The following is a 20055-nucleotide window of genomic DNA, read 5'->3' as shown; positions in this document are numbered from 1 at the left end:
CAGAGTTTTCATGGGGAGAGGGTTGCCTTCACTATGTTCCTCCTCTTTGCTCTCCAGCCTCCTAGGCACCCCAGGCATCATTGAGGAATCTGCTTTAGCCTTTGCATGTTTGCCTTTAAAGATTCCAAGGTTTGAATACTTTCAGGCACTCCCCATATCTCCCTACATCCCCTTGTGCCTTCCAAGTTCGGAGGGGGCCACACGATACATCTCTGTCGCTATGGTGCTACTTGCCTTGCTGCTCCCACCTGTCAATCTTACTTTCTGTTGCTCCAGTTGCTATGGCAACAAGAGTAGCAGCTCTTTAGCTCTTGGTGCAGAACACTGGGCAGGCTGCTGCATCATTTGCCATAGATGCCTTTGTTGCTTTGGAGCTCCAATCCACCACAGCCCTCAGCACCTTCCAGTATGTATGATGGTTTCCTCCTGGGGGAGGCTGTGCTCACGACCCCAAAATCACAGTTCTAAAGAATCATGCCCCTCCTTGACTCACAAGGGGCCAATTCACAAGCTCCTACAACCAGATAACATCGTTCCTTCAAAGTGTGCCTTACAGTGGTCCTGTTTGCATTTAATCCTACCTGTTATCTTACTGCCTAATTTCCGAGCTGCATAAAAGCTTTCAAAAGGACCACGTAATTCCCTAAAGCTTAATGCTTTTTGTGCTGCTGGCAAGCATGGATTCATCCCTCTTCAAAACATTTCCCCCCAACAATTCTAATAATGTTGCTCACTCGCTCACTACGAAATTCCTTATTGTCTTGAGTTGAGAGCAATTATTTGTTATTCTTCTTTTCCTATAATTAACAGTGTTACTATTAAGAATTCTCCCTCTTTTTGCTAGTGTTGTCAGGCTTCCTTAATTGGCTTTTGTTTTGGGGGTGGTTCCACCAATTTTTGGAATTCCTTCTCTAAACACATGATGAAACTGGTGTCTTATTTGACCTCTCTGTTTTAGGTAACAGACAAAAATCCTTTTTCTCTTATGCCTTAAATGACTTTTAAGATTTGTGGCACTTTTTTGCTTTTCATGATTTTGATGTTTTGATTCAGGGATAATAACCAATGTGGTGCCTGTGAAGGATGGCCAGACCCAACCACGTGGGGTAGCTCACTAGCAACAGGTGACCCACCCTACATCTTTCTCTCCCGGCCACTTATTTGCCACCTGGGGTAAGGGGTGCAAAATACCTACTACCTTTTGGTGGCTGTCTTGGGAGTAAGGGGACTGCCAGCAGAAATCCATCTCCTACCTGGCAATTTTAGCCCATCATCCCTCCTTTACTCCCAGGAACTTTAGATCAGTAGCATAGTCCAGTCTCAGTAACATGGGGGGAAAGATAGGCATTGAGTGTTTACAGAATACAATATAGCTCAGAAATCCAATTAAGCAGTTTATTATGGAGGAGTATTTAAAAAGGAGGGAAAGTGGGGGAAACAGAGAGTATGCACAGTACTGGCCTAGATGATCCTATCCTAAGCAAGCGAACATAGCAAAGCTTACTCTTATGGTTATCATTCGAGTTGGTAGCTTCAGGAGCTGGTTGTAGGATAAGGGACAAAGGAATGTTAGCAATATGCTACCTTAAAGGGATCTTGACTCAGGTGGGTTGTGATTGACAGATGGCTCCCAGCAGCTAATCAGAGACACTACAGTAGCCAAGAAGCTTAAAAGTTGGGAGATGGGATTGTGATAGTGTCAGTTCCTGCCACAGTTGTCTTTCTATCCGACCAGACCACAATCTGTCCTCAGCTTCTGCGTTGGACTGGGGATGTGATGGAGGTCTAGAGAACTTGAGAATCGTAAGGGAACAGGTTAGGGCAAGGCATAACTTTGCCACAGTGACCTCCAGAATTTGTTGAGCTACTGCTAGTTACAGGTAGGTAGCCGTGTTGGTCTGCCATAGTTGAAACAAAATAAAAAAATTCCTTCCAGTAGCACCATAGAGACCAACTAAGTTTGTTATTGGTTGAGCTTTCGTGTGCATGCACACTTCTTCAGAAGTGTGCAGGCACACGAAAGCTCATACCAAGAACAAACTTAGTTGATCTCTAAGGTGCTACTGGAAGGAATTTTTCTATTTTGAGCTACTGCTGTCATCTTTTGCCATACCGGCTGGGGCTGATGGAAGCTGGAGTCCAATAAGATCTGGAAGGCACTGCAATAGGCACCCTATTTTAATTCATTTTACCCGCTAGCTTTTTAGCTGTGTTATTTTCTCCTGCTGTTTTTATTGTTTTTATTGATTTTTAAAAATAATAATAATAGTAAAGTTTTAATTTTGTATTGTAAGCTGCCTTGAAGCTAGATGTGGTAAGATGATGGTAGAAATCCTATAAGTAAAATAAAAGTGAGCTGTAAATGAGTCTTTATTGAAACACACAAATAATATTTTATTCATATCTTGCTCATTCTGAATCTGTCTTCTGTTGGGTGAGTTTGATTACAATGTAGCGCAACAGAGGTCAGTAAAGAACCACTGGCATAAACATGTAATGGACAGTTTTCTCTACAGTGGAGACAGGGATACCTGTAGCCAACCAGATACTTGTGGACTCCAACTTCTAAGAACCCCAGCTAGCATAGCCAATGTTCAGGGATAATGGGAGACTAGCAACATCTTACAGATTTCTTAGCGCTCTCTACAGAGACAATACTAGGAAATTGTAGTTGATATAATCGATTTGGATCTCAGTCAAGCAAAGGAATTTTACTACTTAAACTGGAAAGGATGGGTGAGAAAGGGGAATCAGACAAAGAGTTATGCTGAATGTGAAGGGCAAGCGTTCAATCAGGAGGGTTGGGGAAGGACCATGGCATTTGCTTTGCATGCAGAAAGTCAAAGTTTTAATCCCTGGCATCTCCAAGAAGGGCTTGGGAAAAGGAAATTCTGGTGAGCCACTGTTAGTCAGTAAAGGTAGAGACCCCTGAACGGTTAAGTCCCGTCAAAGGCGACTATGAGGTTGCGGCGCTCATCTCGCTTTCAGGCCGAGGGAGCCGGTGTTTGTCCACAGACAGCTTTCTGGGTCATGTGGCCAGCATGACTAAACTGCTTCTGGCGCAAAGGAACACCGTGGTGGAAACCAGAGCACACGGAAACGCTGTTTACCTTCCCGCCATAGCGGTACCTATTTCCTTGCACTGGTGTGCTTTTGAACTGCTAGGTTGGCAGGAGCTGGGACAGAGCAACTTGAGCTCACCCCATTGCGGGGATTTGAACCGCTGACCTTCCAATTGGCAAGCCCAAGAGGCTTAGTGGTTTAGACCACAGCGCCACCCGCGTCCCTCAGTAATGGTGATACTAAACTAGATGCACCAATGGTCTGAATTGGTATAGGGCACCTTCCTGACAAGTGAATATCCTCTGCAGTCACTATTGAGAGACACATTCCCCATTCATTATGGATCCTGAGGAGAAGAACAGGAAGTTACTGGTGAAATTTGTGAATGAGAACAAGCTCAGAAGCATTGTCAGAGCAGGGAAGAATTGGGTGACGATGTAGGATGAAAAAGAATAGTAGAATTGCCGTTCAATTCATGAATACAAAGTTTGGGGACAATATTTTTGTTTATTTAAGCAGCTGTATATCCTGCCCATCTATTGTAGTGAGTATAGCCAGGGTGGCTACATTGTCGGCTTTGAGACTTGAAAGGAGAGAGGAAAAAAGACTTTGAATATTGGATAATCATAATGTGATTTACAAGCTATTTTTTGGATGTGCTTGGCAGGTTTCTTTCCTTTTCTTGACTAAATACAGGGAAATTTTTATATCATGGTGTAAATCACTGGTGAGGTTGTATTTGAAATATGGTGTAGCGGTAAATTTTGAAGAACAGCAGCTCATTATGACTGCCCTTACAGCAGGGACAGGAAGCTTGTGGCCCTCCATATGTTATTCAACCGCAGCTCCCATCATCCCTGTTCACTGGCCATATTAGCTGGGGCTGATGGGAGTTGGAGTCCAACAACTTCTGGAGGGCCACAGGTTCCCCACCACTGCCCTATACTCACAAGGCTGTGCGCTTCTGCAGGTTCCTAGCTAGACTTAAGACAAGATAACACATCTTACTATTCTCTGTAGCATGACTGCAATTCCATGCATAGTTACTTAGAAATAAGCTCCAATGAACTCACTGGTGCTTATTTCTGACCACAGAGGTTCGGCTTGTAAAACACAATGAGCTTTAATAACTTGTAAAACACATTGAGACAGCTGAAGTGCAACATTTAGCTTTTAATTAGAAAAAAAACTTGCAAGGAAATTATACCACTTAAACCATTGGTATGAAATCACCATCAAAGAAAATGAAAGAATTTTAGAGCCTCTGCATGATTATTCTCTGACTTCCTTACTGCTAAGTTTTCAAAGACAAATGTAAAACTTGAAAGGCTCATCATCACCTCATTCTCTTCCTAGAGCAAGGAAAGTCGATCAGTTACCCTGGCACTCCGGGAGATGATGTAATTGCTCCTGCTCTGAAGAAAGGCCCAGAGCTGTGCCCCTGCTGCTGACAAGTTTTCACTGACCATGTTGAAGGCTCTTGGCCATCTGTCACAGAGCTTTGCCATTCTGTGGCTGGAGTGATGTAGCAGAGGATTGATATATGGCTAAAAATAATGCTTAAGGAATAGCATTTTGTGTGTGTGCCAGGAACAGTAAAAATAAATTCTCCTGAGATGGTGGCTGTTAAATGTGCTTGGCTGTATGTGGAGTTCTCTGTCTGCCCTTCTCCCTTCCTGCATGTAATGTTCTCCTTTCTTCTCTCCATTCCGATACGTGAATGAAGTTCAGGTTTACCTTCTGGGTAGACTGTACTTTGCTGGAATATACTTTATTTAAGTTACTCTGACAATTTGTCAGACAGCAGGATCCTTTAACTAAATAAAATGCAGAAACGGGTGTTTCATTTACAAGGAGAGCAGCCAGAAGCCAAAGGAGAGTGGGCTCCTGTAACTTTTAACAGTTAGAAGAGGGATGATCAGCAGAGATCTGTTTGCGATGATGCAAGGCTGCTGAAGTGGGTGTTCTTTGTAATGCCTGTGCTGGAAGATCTGCACTATCTACCATAGCTGACAACCTTCCCCTTTTTTGCGGGGAATTCCCCTATCAGTACGATAGTCTATAGTATAGTACTGATAGGGGAATTTCCCGCAAAAAAGGGGAAGGTTGTCAGCTATGCTATCTACTAATACATTACTAGGGCAACTTTAAGGCTTTTGCTATGGGTATATAAAGCCCTGAGCAATGGGTTATCTCTGGGAAAACTGTATCTTGCCTGGCCAATTTAATCCTTGGAGGAGACACTCTTTACTAGTGCTGTATGCTGTATGCTCCTCAAGTTTCTCTTATGCTCAAAAAAAAACCCCAGGGCCTTTAGTGTGGTGGCACCTACCCTTTGGAATGCGCTTCCAGGGAACATCAGGTAGGCACCTATGGCATTGGCATTAAGGCACTTCTTTCAAACTCTTCTGTTCACCTTTCCTTTAGAGGTGGTCCAGCTTCGTTGATGTATTAATGTTATCTAGAGATTTGTGATGTCTTTTAAGCACACAAGAGCCTGCTAGATTAGCCCAGTGCCTCATCTAGTCCAGTATCTTGTTCTCACTGTGGCCTTGTTTTACGAATGTAGTTTCATGATTGATTTTATGCTGCTTACTGCCATGATTTTTTTTTAAATGTTGACAGTATAGAAAATTTAGTCTATGAATAAAAGTGGAAAGGCTGTACTTGCCAAAAACTCTTTTTTGCACAGCTATTCAATGTGTACAGTCATACCTCATGTTGCGTCCACTTCATGTTGCGTCTTTTTGCGTTACGTCCTGCGGCAAGCCGGAAATACCGGAACGGGTTACTTCCGGGTTTCGCAGCTCGTGCATGCGCAGAAACACTAAATCGTGCTTTGCGTATGCGCGGAAGCGCCAAATCACGCTGCGTGCCTGCGCAGAGGCAGCACTTCGAGTTGCGGCCATTTCACGGTCCGATCCATCTTTCCTTCTGGATAGTTCAGCTTCTTTTTCTTACAGGTTGGGAATAGCAGTGCTTACGGTTACCTTGTGAGGTTTCAGTGTTGCTTTAAAGAACAGTTGATCCTATTAGGAGCTATCAGTTGAGTCCCATGTGACTTTCACACATAAAGCAATGCACCCATGCACTCCCATAAGTCGCACTTGAAATGCGCTGCAATGCAGGGAGCAAATCCTGTCGGCTTCTGATGCTGGGTATCCTTCATGACAACGTGGACACTGCTCCCTTGCCATGTGATGGGGATCCAAGCACTGTTTTGAGCCTGATACAAGACCAGCCCTATCATTTGATAGAATGAGGACAAATTTGGGGGTAGCATATAAAGGGGGAGGTGAGGGATGCATGGTGGCAAAAATTTCCCTGTGGTGGAAATTTATAGTAAAATATGGAGTGACATTTGCATTTTTTTTCCACCAACATGTTTTGGGTTGGCACTAGGTAGCTAGACACACACACACACACACACTGAAGGAAACACCCCACATCCCAGCAACTTCCCAGATAATTTCATGTTAGCAGGGACTGCAATATACTTGGCACAGTAGTGAATCCAGCCCTGACAGGCTTTTAACAAAATAGTTCCCTAAGACAAGAAGAACACAGTACATAGCAGGAAACACCAGCACACGCAAATTCTTACCCCTTGAGAAAAGTAGAAAGCAGCAATTCCCAGAGGCCAGAAACAACAGAGCATTGAAAAAATAGCCAAGCCCAGGTGGTCTCGTGGGGGAAGCATCAGAAAATGATCTTCACTCTCGCTGTCACTCGAGGAGTCACTCTGGAAAGCAAATCAAGGCAACGGCACACTGTAAGTCTGACCCACAGAGTTTTCAGCAGCAGCAGAACATGTAATCAATTTACACTACACATGTTTGATGTTGCTGCTGTGACAACACTTTCTCTCCTGATATACAGCAGCAGGCAGATGAACTTCATGGGGCAGGAAGCGCTGTGATGCAGTCTCGGCGGGACGAGTCCATCACACATTCAAGTGCAGGGCCGTCTTAAAGGGATCGGCTGCCCTGGCGCGATGATCCCTCGGCGCCCCTGGTGGGCCGCCTCTCCGCCCACCTCCCTCCCGCGCTGACTGCCCCTCGGGAGGGGGGGGTGGGCGAGCGGGGGATGAGGGGCGTGGCGCTGGAACGGTGCGGGGCTTTGCGCACCCTTCCCAGCGCTCCAGCTGGGGCTCCGGAGGGCAGCCGGCTTGCACTTCGCCTGCCGACGGGGGCGGGCACGGGTTGGGGAGGGGCCGCCCGGTATGCTGGCGGGCTCGCAGGGGTGCCCCTGGGGGGCCTGGCGCCCTGGTGCACCGCGCCACCCAGCTCCTATGACGAGACGGCCCTGTTCAAGTGATACAGAGTCAGCCTCTATGAGCTAGGATGTTTATCTGCCAAGGAACAGCGGCTAATATGAACGATCTTTTGAGAACTGGGTGTCCAACAGAGATGATTTACAGGGCACCACCTCAATCATCACCGTATTTCCCTGTCTTCAGACTGAAAATACTTGATGTCTATTAGGCAGCAGATGTACTGCTTAGTATGCTGATTGAGAATAATCTTCTTGGCTTCATTCCACAAACCATTTAATCTGGAGTGGTCTGGCAGGTATTTCATAGACCTCAGTAGGACTTCAGTGAGACTATTGGGAGTAAGAAACTTGTGGTTTTCAGCAATCTATGCATTACTGGCATTCTTCTATATGTATCTTGTCTTACAACATGCTTATCCTAAAACACAATATCAAAAAAACGTGCAACTGACGAATGCACTTGGAAATCTAAACAAATAATCCATACAAACATAATTGAGCTGGATAATTAAGATGGATGGTTAAATAGAGGAAGCTGGTATTATGCCAGCTCAGCAAAGATGTCCTCAAATCACTTGTTTCAGAGAGACCCTTAATTCTAAGGGGCTTTCCCTGTGTAAGAATACTGAGAATTTGAATCTGTCACATTCCTCAATGACTATGAGAATTATTAAAATGGACAATTAAGTCTGGCTGTGTCAATCCTGAGAACGGAAATTACTGGTACTTTAACTACCCAGCTATGAATCAAAAGAGTAATGGAATATGTAGGCCAGGGGTCTTTTTGGGCCCAGAAGCAAAATTGGAGGTTTAAGAAACTATTGTGGACACCATAAAATACCTCACTCCAAAACATTTATCCTCCTCAACTCACCCCACCCCCGAACAGTATCCAACTGACTCGTACCACCAGAGCAAGGATTTCCACAAGTGCAACTGAATTCCTCACTTCTCCTCTCCTGTGCACTCCCTAAATCTGTTCTGGGTTTCCTCCAAAACCTCTGGAGCAGATTTTGGAAGGGTACCATATAAGGCATACACAGGGAGCGGGGGGGGGGGGGCAGTTCCATTGCACAAGTGGAAATCCTTGCCTTGATAAAACAAGTTAGAACAGCATCCAAAGAAAGAAAGCTACATCAACAGGCAAACCCCCAACCACCGTCCCAGTAAAAGAAACAGTAAAAAACGAGAGTGGCAAGGTGCCTTGATGGGTGCTAAGAGGTGTGTGTCTGAGGGTGCTACTGTGTCCACCAGCACCGTGTTGAGGGCCCCAGATTTAGACTGACAAGTTGACATAGAGAATTTCGGAGATTAAAGGATGGTTGGATTCATGGCTATATCACCAAATTGCCATAGAAAGGATACAGTTACTATTGACACTACCAGGAAGATCCCCAGTATTAAGAAGGGGAGACAAGTCTTGAATACCTTTTAGATTATTTCTGAAAAACTGAAACACCAAGACTTGTCAATTTAAATAAATGGAGATACCAGCCTATACTTATAGTAAAATGGAATAAACATCTATTTTTTGTGTGTGTGTCCTATCCCTTCTGGAGCTACTTCCTGATAATGTCGGAGGCGATGCCTCAACAAGAGGCATCTCTTCCGATAAAGAAACCCGTTCCCAAGTGCCACCTTGGGACCAGATGATAAAGAATTGCAACTGTCTGATTTGTACCATACTGCCGGCTGCCGTTGCTTTATAGCTCAATCCCAAGCTTATTCACTTGGAAGAAAGTTCCATTCGTTTTAATGGAAGTTGCTTTCAAGTTAAGTGTGCTTAAGGACACTTTCGTTATTAAATAACTCAGTGTGAAATAGTAACCCAGAAAGCTGCAATATAATAATAACAGTGATGATGCTGGAAGTGATGATAATAATAACAGAAACCATGTTAGAAGCCCCCACTCACTGCTGTCAGCTCCAACCCTTGATGCGAAGCAATAGGTGTCCCACTGATTTCTCTCTTCCCTGACCGAAAGCTGCTTCTGCCAACGTCGTCTTGATATAATATTTCTAGGACATCTATCGCCACCATGGCATTTAAGTAGCGTTTTCACCCTCCTACTCTTCCTCTCGTTAAGTATTTTACAGCCTTCCCTCACTCCCCACTCTCTCATTTGACCTTCTTCTTTTCAGCTGTACTTTCACATATTCTCTCCTCCTTCTTAACAGTTTCACACAGGAGAAGAAAGGTGGCAGAGGAAAAGCTTTTGCAGAGTTTATATAATAAACCACATGTTCTCCGGCCACTCGGACGTGGTGGGGCAAAATCCTAACAGAAATCACTGAATGGAAATAGATTATCATTTTCCCTCTCAAACTAAATTCTCAGCTCACTAGCTGGGGATTTGGGATTTCCCTGGAAAATAATTTTTCTTGAGTGCCAGTGAAACAGGGCCGTTTTTCATCTTTAGCAATGTCCCTCAGTTGCATTAGGACTAAAATTGATAAATCGTGAGCTAAAATGGATTAGAAATTCTGGATGTGAGCCTAAAACAAGCTTATTAAAATAATTCATTCTAACTACACGCCCCTCTATAATTATTTCTAGTCATATTATTCTTAATGTATTACATTATGGTGGAAAACCTTTTTCTTTTTCTTTTGAGGGGGCATTCTCTTTGGGGTAATCTGTCAGGGGCTGCATGGCAACTCTGGGTGCAGCTGAAGCTAGTGACATGTGGGGCCAGAACCAAAAGAAGGCATGGTTTCTCTTTCTCCTCTTGCCAGGAGGTCTGAACTGATCGCTTGCAGAGGGTTTTTGAAATCAGGCTGAGGGTGACCTAAATTTAAGCTGAGGCCTAAGACCACAGTTGCTCACCCCTGCATTAAACCCTCAGGCTTAATTCCTCAGAAATAAGGAAAGCTGTCTCTCAGGTGTGAGAAGTTCCCATTCAACATTTACCTCAGTTCTTCCTACCATCATGTACATACATCACAATTATTATATTTTCTATATTTACTTCTCTGTCCTAAGCATGGTTACTCATAAATAATTCCCAAGGTAGGTTCACAACCTCCAAAATTTACCTCATATTCCTGCAATTCCTCTTCTTCCACTTCATAGGACACTGTCTGGATTTTGATGTCATTTTCCATCAGGGACCTCCCTTGTGTTTCTTGCACATCAGAGGTCTCAGCAGGATGCTCTTTGTTTCCCACGAAGGCTGTCTCACAACTCTCACCTTTGTTGTCCTTGACTTTGACACTGGTCTCATCCTTCACCAGGATGAAATTTGGGCCGTACAATGCTTCAACAGCCAGCTGAAGAGAACTAGCATCCAGCAGTTGGTGAGTCCTTGCATTGCCAGAATTTTGGAAGATATAGGAGTACAGTTTACCCTGGCAACGGTGGCCAGGATAATCCTGGTGGTAACTGTAACTGCCATGAAGGTGTCCATTGTTCTTGGCCAACAGGGGATTCTGGAGTTCACTCACACTTTCCATTTTGCTGAAAGCTCTGTGCGAGGTGCTTCTAAGACAGATGGATGACAGAGAACAAACAACCCTGAAGAACAAATGAAAGAAAAAAGAGGCAGAATTAGAGGGCACATAAAATATAGAAGCTCGTTAAGTCAGGTGTGGGGAGCCTTTGGTCCTCCAGCTGTCGTGGGAGTCCCATTGGTCCCAGCCAACATGTCCCGTGGTCAGGGATAATGGGAGCTGTACACCAACAACATCTGGAGGGCAACAGGCTTCCCATCCCTGGAGTAAGTGGTTCAAGAGCAATAACCGTGTTATGTTAACTAGCACTAGGGCATGTCTGTGATGATGGAAATACTGGGATTGAAGTCATATAAGATAAATTCCAGCATGCACCTTGACTCAGAGAACCTAAACTTTAGTACTTTGAGGGAAAGTTGATGGAGATCTCTTTCAGATGTGTGCTGAAATTTTAAGGACCGCAGAGCTGTAAATTTCTAGAGAAGGCACGTCTAGGTCACAATCCCTCACCCTCAGGGAGGGAGGGAGTAAGTAAGGTTTGTTTCCTCCTTCCTTCCTTCCTTCTTTCTTTCCTTCCTTCCTTCCCCTCTCTCCTCTGTGAACCATGTAACTGAGAAGATGTCTGAGGCTGGGGCTCCAGTTTCAGGCTACATGTTTGAGGCCAGCTTCTGTATTTTGTAACCAAGAATGCCTTACTTGTGTTGTTTCTGCTGTAGCACTGAATGATGCATGAACTGTAAGTTCTGATTACTGTAAGTAAAGCATTTAAACTTACTTAAGGTTGTAGTCTATCCATTCTGGGAGGGGTAGAGGGGGGGGGGAGAACACAATTGTGAGTGCTTAATACTGGGAGACCTAAAGGTCTTAACAACCTATATCTATGTGAAAATCTGAAAAGTTGGCTGTTAAAATGCTGCAGCGGAAAATGAAATCTGCAATGTACTGTACTGAAACCACCAAAGTACTAAATATCTGGACTGTGTGTTATATGGCACTTGTATAATTGGGCAATCAAAAATCAGAAGAGCTCAGTGATGAGAAACAGGAGCTTGGTATGGACATGCCCTGTTTTTGATGGTAAATGAAAGCATTTGGCTGTGCTACTGTCCACGAATGCATGTACGTCTCTCCGCAGCCTGCCAAAATATGGCTTGAAAATGCCTTTATTTGAGTCTTCTTGTCAAGATTCATTGTGGCAGGTAGTAAGATCAGACTATGAACCATGTGATAAGATGATAAGGTCAAAGCCATCATGATGGTTAGCATGTGTTGAGCGCTGCCCTTTCTCCTTGGCAGCTTGAGAAAGGGAAGGAGAAACTGATGTAAATGTGCAGTGTATTCTTCATGCTGGGTCATAACTTCCTGGAGAACTACAGTGAATAACAGATGGCCCTGGCATAGACCTGAGGTTGGCATCCCCTGCAGAAACCCTCCTTGCATTATAAACAAGCGGGACATGCTGCAAATTACAGCCCTTTCATTTGTGAGTGATGCCAGTAAATGTAATATATTTTGCATGCTAAAAACCACCACACAAAACTGCAGCAAGATTTCTGAAGCTCACAAGGTGAGGGTGGGAATAATGAGAATGAAAAAAGAAAACTGAAAGGCTGCTTGCTATGGAAGTACTGTCACTCTCATGGGATCTTGTCTATGTAGTTATATTTTTATATCTAGTGCCTAGGAACACAGGAAGCTGCCATACTGAGTAAGACCACTGGGTCCATCTAGCTCAGTATTGTCCACACTAATTGGCAGGACCTGTCCAGGACTGCAGACAGAGTTCTCTCCTGGCTCCATCCAGAGATGCCAGGGATTGTGCAACATTTACTAACAGTGCAGCTGTGTTACAGAAAACCAACAGCCCCCCCTTCAGGTATACTGGACCGGCCTCGGCCCAGTATACCTGAAGGAGCGTCTCCATCCCCATCGTTCTACCCAGACACTGAGGTCCAGTGCCGAGGGCCTTCTGGCAGTTCCCTCGCCGCAAGAAGCCAAGTTACAGGGAACCAGGCAGAGGGCCTTCTCAGTAGTGGCACCCTCCCTGTGGAACACCCTCCCACCAGATGTCAAAGAGAAAACCAACTACCAGACTTTAAGAAGACATCTGAAGGCAGCCCTGTTTAGGGAAGCTTTTAATGTTTAATAGATTATTGTATTTTAATATTCTGTTGGAAGCCGCCCAGAGTGGCTCGGGAAACCCAGCCAGATGGGCAGGGTATAAAATTATTATTGTTGTTGTTGTTGTTGTTGTTGTTGTTGTTATTTACTCCCCCCCTTGGGCCTGTGCTCTACTGCATCACTGAAACCACTGTATCACATACCATCGTGTAACATCATGCAGTCCTCAGGGGGTGCAGTGGATCAGTGCGAACAGCTGTGGTCAGGATTCCTGCTTTGCCAGGGGGTTGGACTAGATGACTCTCAGGGTCCCTTCCAACTCTACAATTCTATGTTTCTATATCTGGGTTTGTGGTCAGGAGGCAAAACTGGTTATCAAGGAAACACATAGGCTGGGCCACTCCAAAAGCACCTCAGGCAGCCTGCAGCTGGTCCTGCAACACACCTTGCAGCCTTATTGCTATGGAATCCTACGAGTCCCTTATATCAGTTGATTCCAGCTGACCTGATGGTTAGGAGATATTGCAGCTATCCATACTTGGTGATGCTACAGTTCCACAGAGAGCAGGTCAGCAGCCCTGCCCTCTAGCAAGTTGATATAGCAGTGCAAAAGATTGTATAGAGGCATTTCTGCACTGCCACTGACCTCACTTCAACACAAGCAAGGTGTTGATTATCCTTCCTTCATGTAACTAACTGTTGGAAGTTTCCTCCTGCCCTCAGCTGATTTTTTATGCCCCCCCCCCCATCTCACCAATGCTGTTGGGGGTTTGCTCCTGCCCTTGACTAATGTTTTACTTCATTTCCCCCTTGCATCTGATACAGGTCCCCTAGTGTCTTACTCATTAACTTGGTGGTATGTGATAGAATTTTTATTTCATATTACTTTATTTGCTGAAAGTTTGAAAGCAGAGCTTTTTTGGGGGGGATGACATGAAATATCTTTGATGCAATCAACAATTTTCCAGAATATTAAACTACTAAACCAACTAACAATTCTACCCGTTAGGTCCTGCCAATTTTTATACAGAAACATTAGGGGAAACCCAATGAAAATATTGTACAACCCTAATATATACACAAGAGCTTTATATCCTACTTCATTAAAATCAATGAACATGTTGCTGTTATCCTCAGCAGGAGCAGGATTGCATCTGATAATGCCTCTGTGTATTTATACACATATGAACTTGGAATAGTCTATTAACTGACTAATATTACATACTGTGATATTTGCAGGGATATCACACTGCCATGCCATCGTGCCACGTTTGATAAAGAAGGGAAGGATAGGGATGAGGACAATTAATTTTATGTAAATGTAAATTATATTTTGGTGAAGCAATGTTCAGTGAAATCACTTATCTGGGGGATATGAATCCAGCAAAGAATAGAAGAGATTTGTGAGGAATGCCTCTTGTTCAAACAAATTTTAATATTTTCGCAAAGTCCTCGAGAGCTAGTTTTATGACAATTTTCTGCCAGCGTTATCTTAAATTGAGATGGATGGGGAAATTCTTGAGTGAACTGAAGCCTGCCTGAAGGACTGATAAAGAGCAGCATGCAGAGCTGGCGAAAGGGTTCTGCTAAGCACAGCAGGTTTCAACATTCTGCCTGCTTTTACTAGAGAACTTTCTTAATGGTCTTTAAAAAAAAAGAAGATGGATAAAACACAAATTAATGAACACGGTTCAGATGAAAGTATATTACACAGAGTCACACTGAAATTATTCTGGTGGCTGAAGAAAATTAAAATATTACCAGACGATTTTGATTAAACAAATTCAGGAATGGGGAGGGTAAAACATTGGGGGGAAGGAATCATCAGAGCCAAAAGCCTACATGAGATTGTACCGAGGTATTTCTGCACTGTCAAAAACCTCACTTCAACACAAGCAATGATTATCCTTCCTCCAAGTAACCAACTGTTGGAGGTTTGCTCCTGCCCTCAATTGATTTTTTGTGTGAAATATTTTTTATTCATTTTTACCTTTAACAAATATCATCACAACTAAATCACATACACATAGGATTCTCTGAATCCCCGAACTTCTCTCCACCCTTCCATGGTTTCCATCATTATTCATTTCCAACTGCATCTTATAATGTTCTCCATATTTTCTTAATACTTAATTCGCACCATAGTTCTAGCTACATTGCAAGTGTTTTTTTAGAATCCTGCCAATGTGTTCTTTTAAGTACAGTGGTACCTCTGGTTATGAACTTAATTCGTTCCAGAGGTCTGTTCTTAAGCTGAAATCGTTCTTATCCTGAGGTGCACTTTTGCTAATGGAGCCTCCGGCGCGCGATTTCCGTTAGCATTCTGGGGCAAAATTCGCAACCAGGAGCAGCTACTTCCGGGTTAGTGGAGCTCATAACCTGAAGCGTTTGTAACCAGAAGCGTTTGTAACCAGAGAGGTACCACTGTAACTTATAAATTTTCCCCATTCTTTATTAAATTTATTATCTTCTTGATCTCTAATCTTCCCTGTCATTTTTGCCATTTCAGCATAGTCCGACTATACCCTCAGCTGATTTTTAATCTGGTACCTGTATCTGGTACTAAAGGCCTCACCAATGTTTACTTCTGAAAGTAGTAAATATGGCAGTGCCGTGAAGCCTTGTGCAGAGTCCTTTTCTCTCACCACTAACAGGCCACCCTGATTTATGTGACCAAGGGGAGAGGCTTCCTAACTGGAGAGTGACATTTCTAGACAGAGATTAATGCCAACACCTTTTAAAGATTCCTACAATTGTCATGCATGTTAGGCCAGACTTTTAAATAAGAGCACAAAAGCTATCAGCTCACGGATTATTCTGCTATCCTGCTATGAGGCTAATCACCTGTGTTTCTATGGGTCCCTCCAGAGTGGTGGCTTTGGATGAGTGTATTCTGCAGATAATCAGCTTTCCCCAGGAATGCATGTAGCTGCATCATCACAGCCATCTCAAGTACCTTGCCCCCCCCAAAGGGTGGTAGTTGTAAAATGCCATCAGATCCAGGGTAGTTTTTCCCCAATAATGGCCACACTATTGCCTCCATCAAGATGGCTGGCACCACCCCCTCATGCAGAGACCTGTTCACTGCATCCAGAACCCACCCAGTCATGCCCTCCCAGCCAGATTTAAGCAGCTATGAAGGGCAAGGGTAGTATGGCAACCAGAAACGTAAGACCCAGGGGTGGGGCCTTCAGCGAAGAGTAGCCTGGCATGTGTCACACCCAATGACAGCCTTTTCAATGAAAATATTTCCACTGCTGCACTCTTGTGAAATCCCAGTACTGCCCAATCATGGAGTAAAATAAGGAGTAAGTAACACAAAGCAAACCCACCAACCTGACATGAGCTGGAGTAGGGACTGACTGGCTGTGTGAACAGGCAGAGCAACCTGATTCCAAATTGCAGAGATGCAGGGGAAGCAGAAGCTTGAAGGAGTTGTCAGTTTCCTCTCGTTTTGTGGCAAAAATGGGGCTGGGGCATTTAGCTCACAGTTTTATTTGCTTGGGTGGCAATGTGGTCTAAACCACTGAGGCTCCTGTTCCTCAGTCCGAGCTCCTGTCAACCTAGCAGTTCGAAAGCACGCCAAAAAATACAAGTAGATAAACAGGTACCGCTATGGCGGGAAGGTAAACGGCGTTTCCGTGCACTGCTCTGGTTTCGGTGTTCTGTTGCGCCAGAAGCTGCTTAGTCATGCTGGCCACATGACCCAGAAAAACTGTCTGCGACAAACGCCGGCTCCCTCGGCTTGTAAAGCGAGATGAGCGCTGCAACCGCAGAGTCATCTGTGACTGGACTTAACTGTCAGGGGTCCTTTACCTTTACCTTTACCTTTAAGGTAGCAAAAAGGGATGACAGAACAGCTTGCAGAGCCAGTGGTAGAGCACACCTTTGCTGATCTTCAATTAAAGCTCTCCAGAAAGAGGGTTTGGAAAGACCTCTGCTCGAGTCCTTGGGGAGCTAAATTAGATGGATCATTGGTCTGACCCGTCTATTTGACTGGAAAGGTGAAGACTTATAGGATGAATGGGAGGTTCTTTGATATTGACCTGTACATGCTTGTGACATCATGGCAAAAGCCTCCTCCATTTCCCACGGACAAAGTTAAGAGTGAACAAAGCACCAATCCATGAAAAGCACAATTTTACATTGGCAGGAGGTGGGGTGGAGGTCTTGGAGGTCGTTTCCCTCACTGACTACTGTATAAAACACACACCATTTTTGAGAGCCATTTGAGATTGTGCAAAAATAGTGATGCCTCTTTTAGGTAGTTCCTTTCTTGCGTGGTCCTTTGTGGCAAAAATGTTTCCACGTTTCAATAAATGCTCATGGGCACTTCTCTTTAAAATGGCACTTCTCAAAGGGCCACTTCTTTTTAAAATGGTATCATGAAGAGAAAAGTTAAGAGAGGCTGAGTTATTAATGGCTATTATAAAAGAAAGAAAGATGCCCATAAGGGCAATTTCCAAACATGTGGCATCTCAGTGGTTGTTTTCACAGGCATTTTTCAGAGTTCAGAGGCATTGATCCATCATATCCAACCTGTTCAAGCTATAAGATGTCACTATAAAGTTTCCTCTTTTTTGGGGGGGGGGGAGATTTTCCCCAAATCTTCAGCTTTGTGCTAAAGCACAGGATTGCACATGGGAGATATTCCTGGTCCTCAGCACCCTAAGATCAAACCCCAAGGATAACAAGAACCCCAAAAGGGAAGAAATGACTCATCGGTTCACATCAGAACAGGCCTGCAAATGCAGTGGAGCTACAGTAACACAGCCTCACTTCTTGTTTGTAGCTGGAACTGCACCTGGAGGAGGAGCAAATTGTGATGTCCCATCAGTTGCTGTGCCCAGCTGTATTTTAATTTAATCCTCAAGGGTGTTTCATGCAATAATGACTGCGAGTTTTCCAAACTCACACATCAATTCTCCATTGCAACACACAAAGAGAGAGAGATGGGCACAGGAAAGAAGAGGATAGGGACTGTGAAAGCTCAGTTTAGTCTGTTTCTTAAATTTGCAAAAGCTTATGGATCCTCCGACAAAGGATGCCACAGTGGTTTACCATGATTGCTTCCAATTCACCCCTCCCTGCTAGCAAATAGGAACAACAAACTATGATCCTGGGCTTGGCATTACATTCAAATTGAGGAACATGGCTTGTGTTGTGTTGTGTTGTGTTGTGGGGACAGGAAAGCATATCAGGACAAAGCAGGCCTCTTAAACACATCTGTCCTTTATTGCTACAGAACAAAACCGGAAATTGAAACTGCACTCTGAAGCTCTGCAGTATTCACACTACGTAGCTCAAGAGGTCCAAAAAGCACTATACACAGCAAGTCCTGGCATACGTAATGGCTTGTTTCACTTCAAACCAGCCATAATCGGAAGCCAAGATTTGTTCTTGGCTTACCAATCATAGTTTCAGGGCTGGTCCTGCCATTAGTCAGAATGAAGCTGCTGCCTCAGGCAGCAAGTGCTGGGGGACAGGGAAGGGAGGCAAGGTGATAGAAGACAGAGCTATATGTGCTTGCTCTGTGCAATGAAGGATGCTGTCCCATCCCCAGTGCTGAACTAAGATTCAGCTGCCAACCCAGTGGACTTGTGTCTGTGGAATAGTAAGGGGCACACTTGCCCTTCAGGCAGCCAAGTGTCTTGGGCTGGCCCTGCATGGGTTATTTGCAGAGAGATAAGCCATGATCCTTGGGCAGAATGTAGAGCTAAGCCATGGATCATAGTATGTTGCTTCCTTTCCCAGTGGGGAAGAGCAAAGCAGGATCGATGTGCACAGTCACGGAAAACCATTAAGCACGGCTTATTGTGACATGGGAACACAGTCATTGTGTGGGTGCAAAGAACAAAGTTTCGGAGACAGGCACTATGACCTCCTGTTTGGGTAACAGCTGCAGCGCTTCTGGCATGACTGAGATGTAATTTATAATAAAGAAGAGGGATTCTCTAGGGAGGCAACACACACAGCTAAAGCCCGACACATCACTCACAGATCTGCAAAGCGGATTGGACATTTCTCATGTTAAAGTATATTTTGTTCAATCTGGGGGCTTATTGCCCAGCGTCAGGCTTTCAAGATATAAGAAATCAAACTCAATTCAATCTGAAGCAGTTCTGAAACAGATAAAATTTGCTAAAAACAACCATGATCTGTTCTCATTTAAAATCCATTGCCATATGCTGACGGATGGTATTGGTATTCTCATCCATACTCTGTTAGACTGTGCAATACTAGCAGCTAGTAATGGCTCATAGCACAGGAAAAGCCAAACACACACACACACACACACACACACACACGGGAGACAGTGACATTAAAGATGGATTGAATTGAACAATGATGGCACTTGAAGTGAAATAAAGAAACTGGACTAAATGCTGGTGTCCATCATCTCTATGTGAGTCTGAAGTCATCCACTTTCAGCTGTCCCTGGAGTCACAACATGACTAACAATGTCCCTTACATAGTGCCACTCTGTCCACCCAAACTCAGGATGGTATGCTAATCCTCGTATCAAAGCAATGAAGTTACAAGTGGTTGGATCTGTAAATGCTTGTCTCAGCGAAGCCTCTTGGATTCCAGTTTGACATTTGGCTCACTCACAGCTGGACCTAATAGTCAAAGCTAATGGCAGACTAAGTAGTTTTCCTAAGAATCAATCACAGGATAATTGCCCTGTCAGGTAAACATTCTGTTTTTCCTTCTATGCTCCAGTTATGCCCTGTATAAGGCAGATGTTAGAACAGCACGTTGGTGTGGACTCCTTTTTCTGTATGACCTTCTGGGCAACACGCAAAATGAGCTAGCTACTCTTGCACATTCAACAAGTGAAACTGTACTCTGTGGCCTTCTTGTAGGCTTTGTAGCAATTGCAGTAGCAAAAAGATCAGAGGAGTTCGTTTCAGCTACTAAACAAGTCATTGGTCCTAAAGTGAGGATTAGAAACATGGTCTAGTCTGACACTCTAACAACCGGTAAACCACACTGGCTCTCAATTCAAGATCTTGAGTGTCATGAGTCTTCCTTGCAGCACTCTCTAACAGAGGAGCTGCTGCATTCTTCACCAGCTATGACTTTTGGAACATCTTCAGCATCTTCCCCACACAGAGCAAATTGCAATAATCTGGGAAGTCACCA

The 20055-nt window shown here is 44.2% G+C and overlaps 1 protein-coding gene across 3 annotated transcripts in view; it reads right to left on the bottom strand.

Annotated features, from left to right (window-relative positions):
* The window catches only part of SYNDIG1L (synapse differentiation inducing 1 like), an 88894-nt gene that overhangs the window by 1893 nt on the left and 66946 nt on the right, over nucleotides 1–20055 (bottom strand). For 2 of the 3 annotated variants that reach the window (XM_033142694.1, XM_033142686.1), the window contains exons 2-3: nucleotides 10375–10852; nucleotides 6668–6805 (exon numbers count right to left, since the gene is read on the bottom strand). In XM_033142694.1, the coding sequence (XP_032998585.1) occupies nucleotides 6668–6805; nucleotides 10375–10791 (555 nt within the window). In that variant the 5' untranslated portion in view covers nucleotides 10792–10852. The remainder of the gene's footprint in view (nucleotides 1–6667; nucleotides 6806–10374; nucleotides 10853–20055) is intronic. The other variant, XM_033142702.1, reaches the window with a different exon arrangement.

Source organism: Lacerta agilis, chromosome 1 (genome assembly GCF_009819535.1).
Source record: "Lacerta agilis isolate rLacAgi1 chromosome 1, rLacAgi1.pri, whole genome shotgun sequence".
In the NCBI taxonomy this organism is placed as follows: Eukaryota; Metazoa; Chordata; class Lepidosauria; order Squamata; family Lacertidae; genus Lacerta; species Lacerta agilis.
Note: the sequence above shows the minus strand (reverse complement) of the source record. Positions and strands in the feature narration are given on the sequence as shown.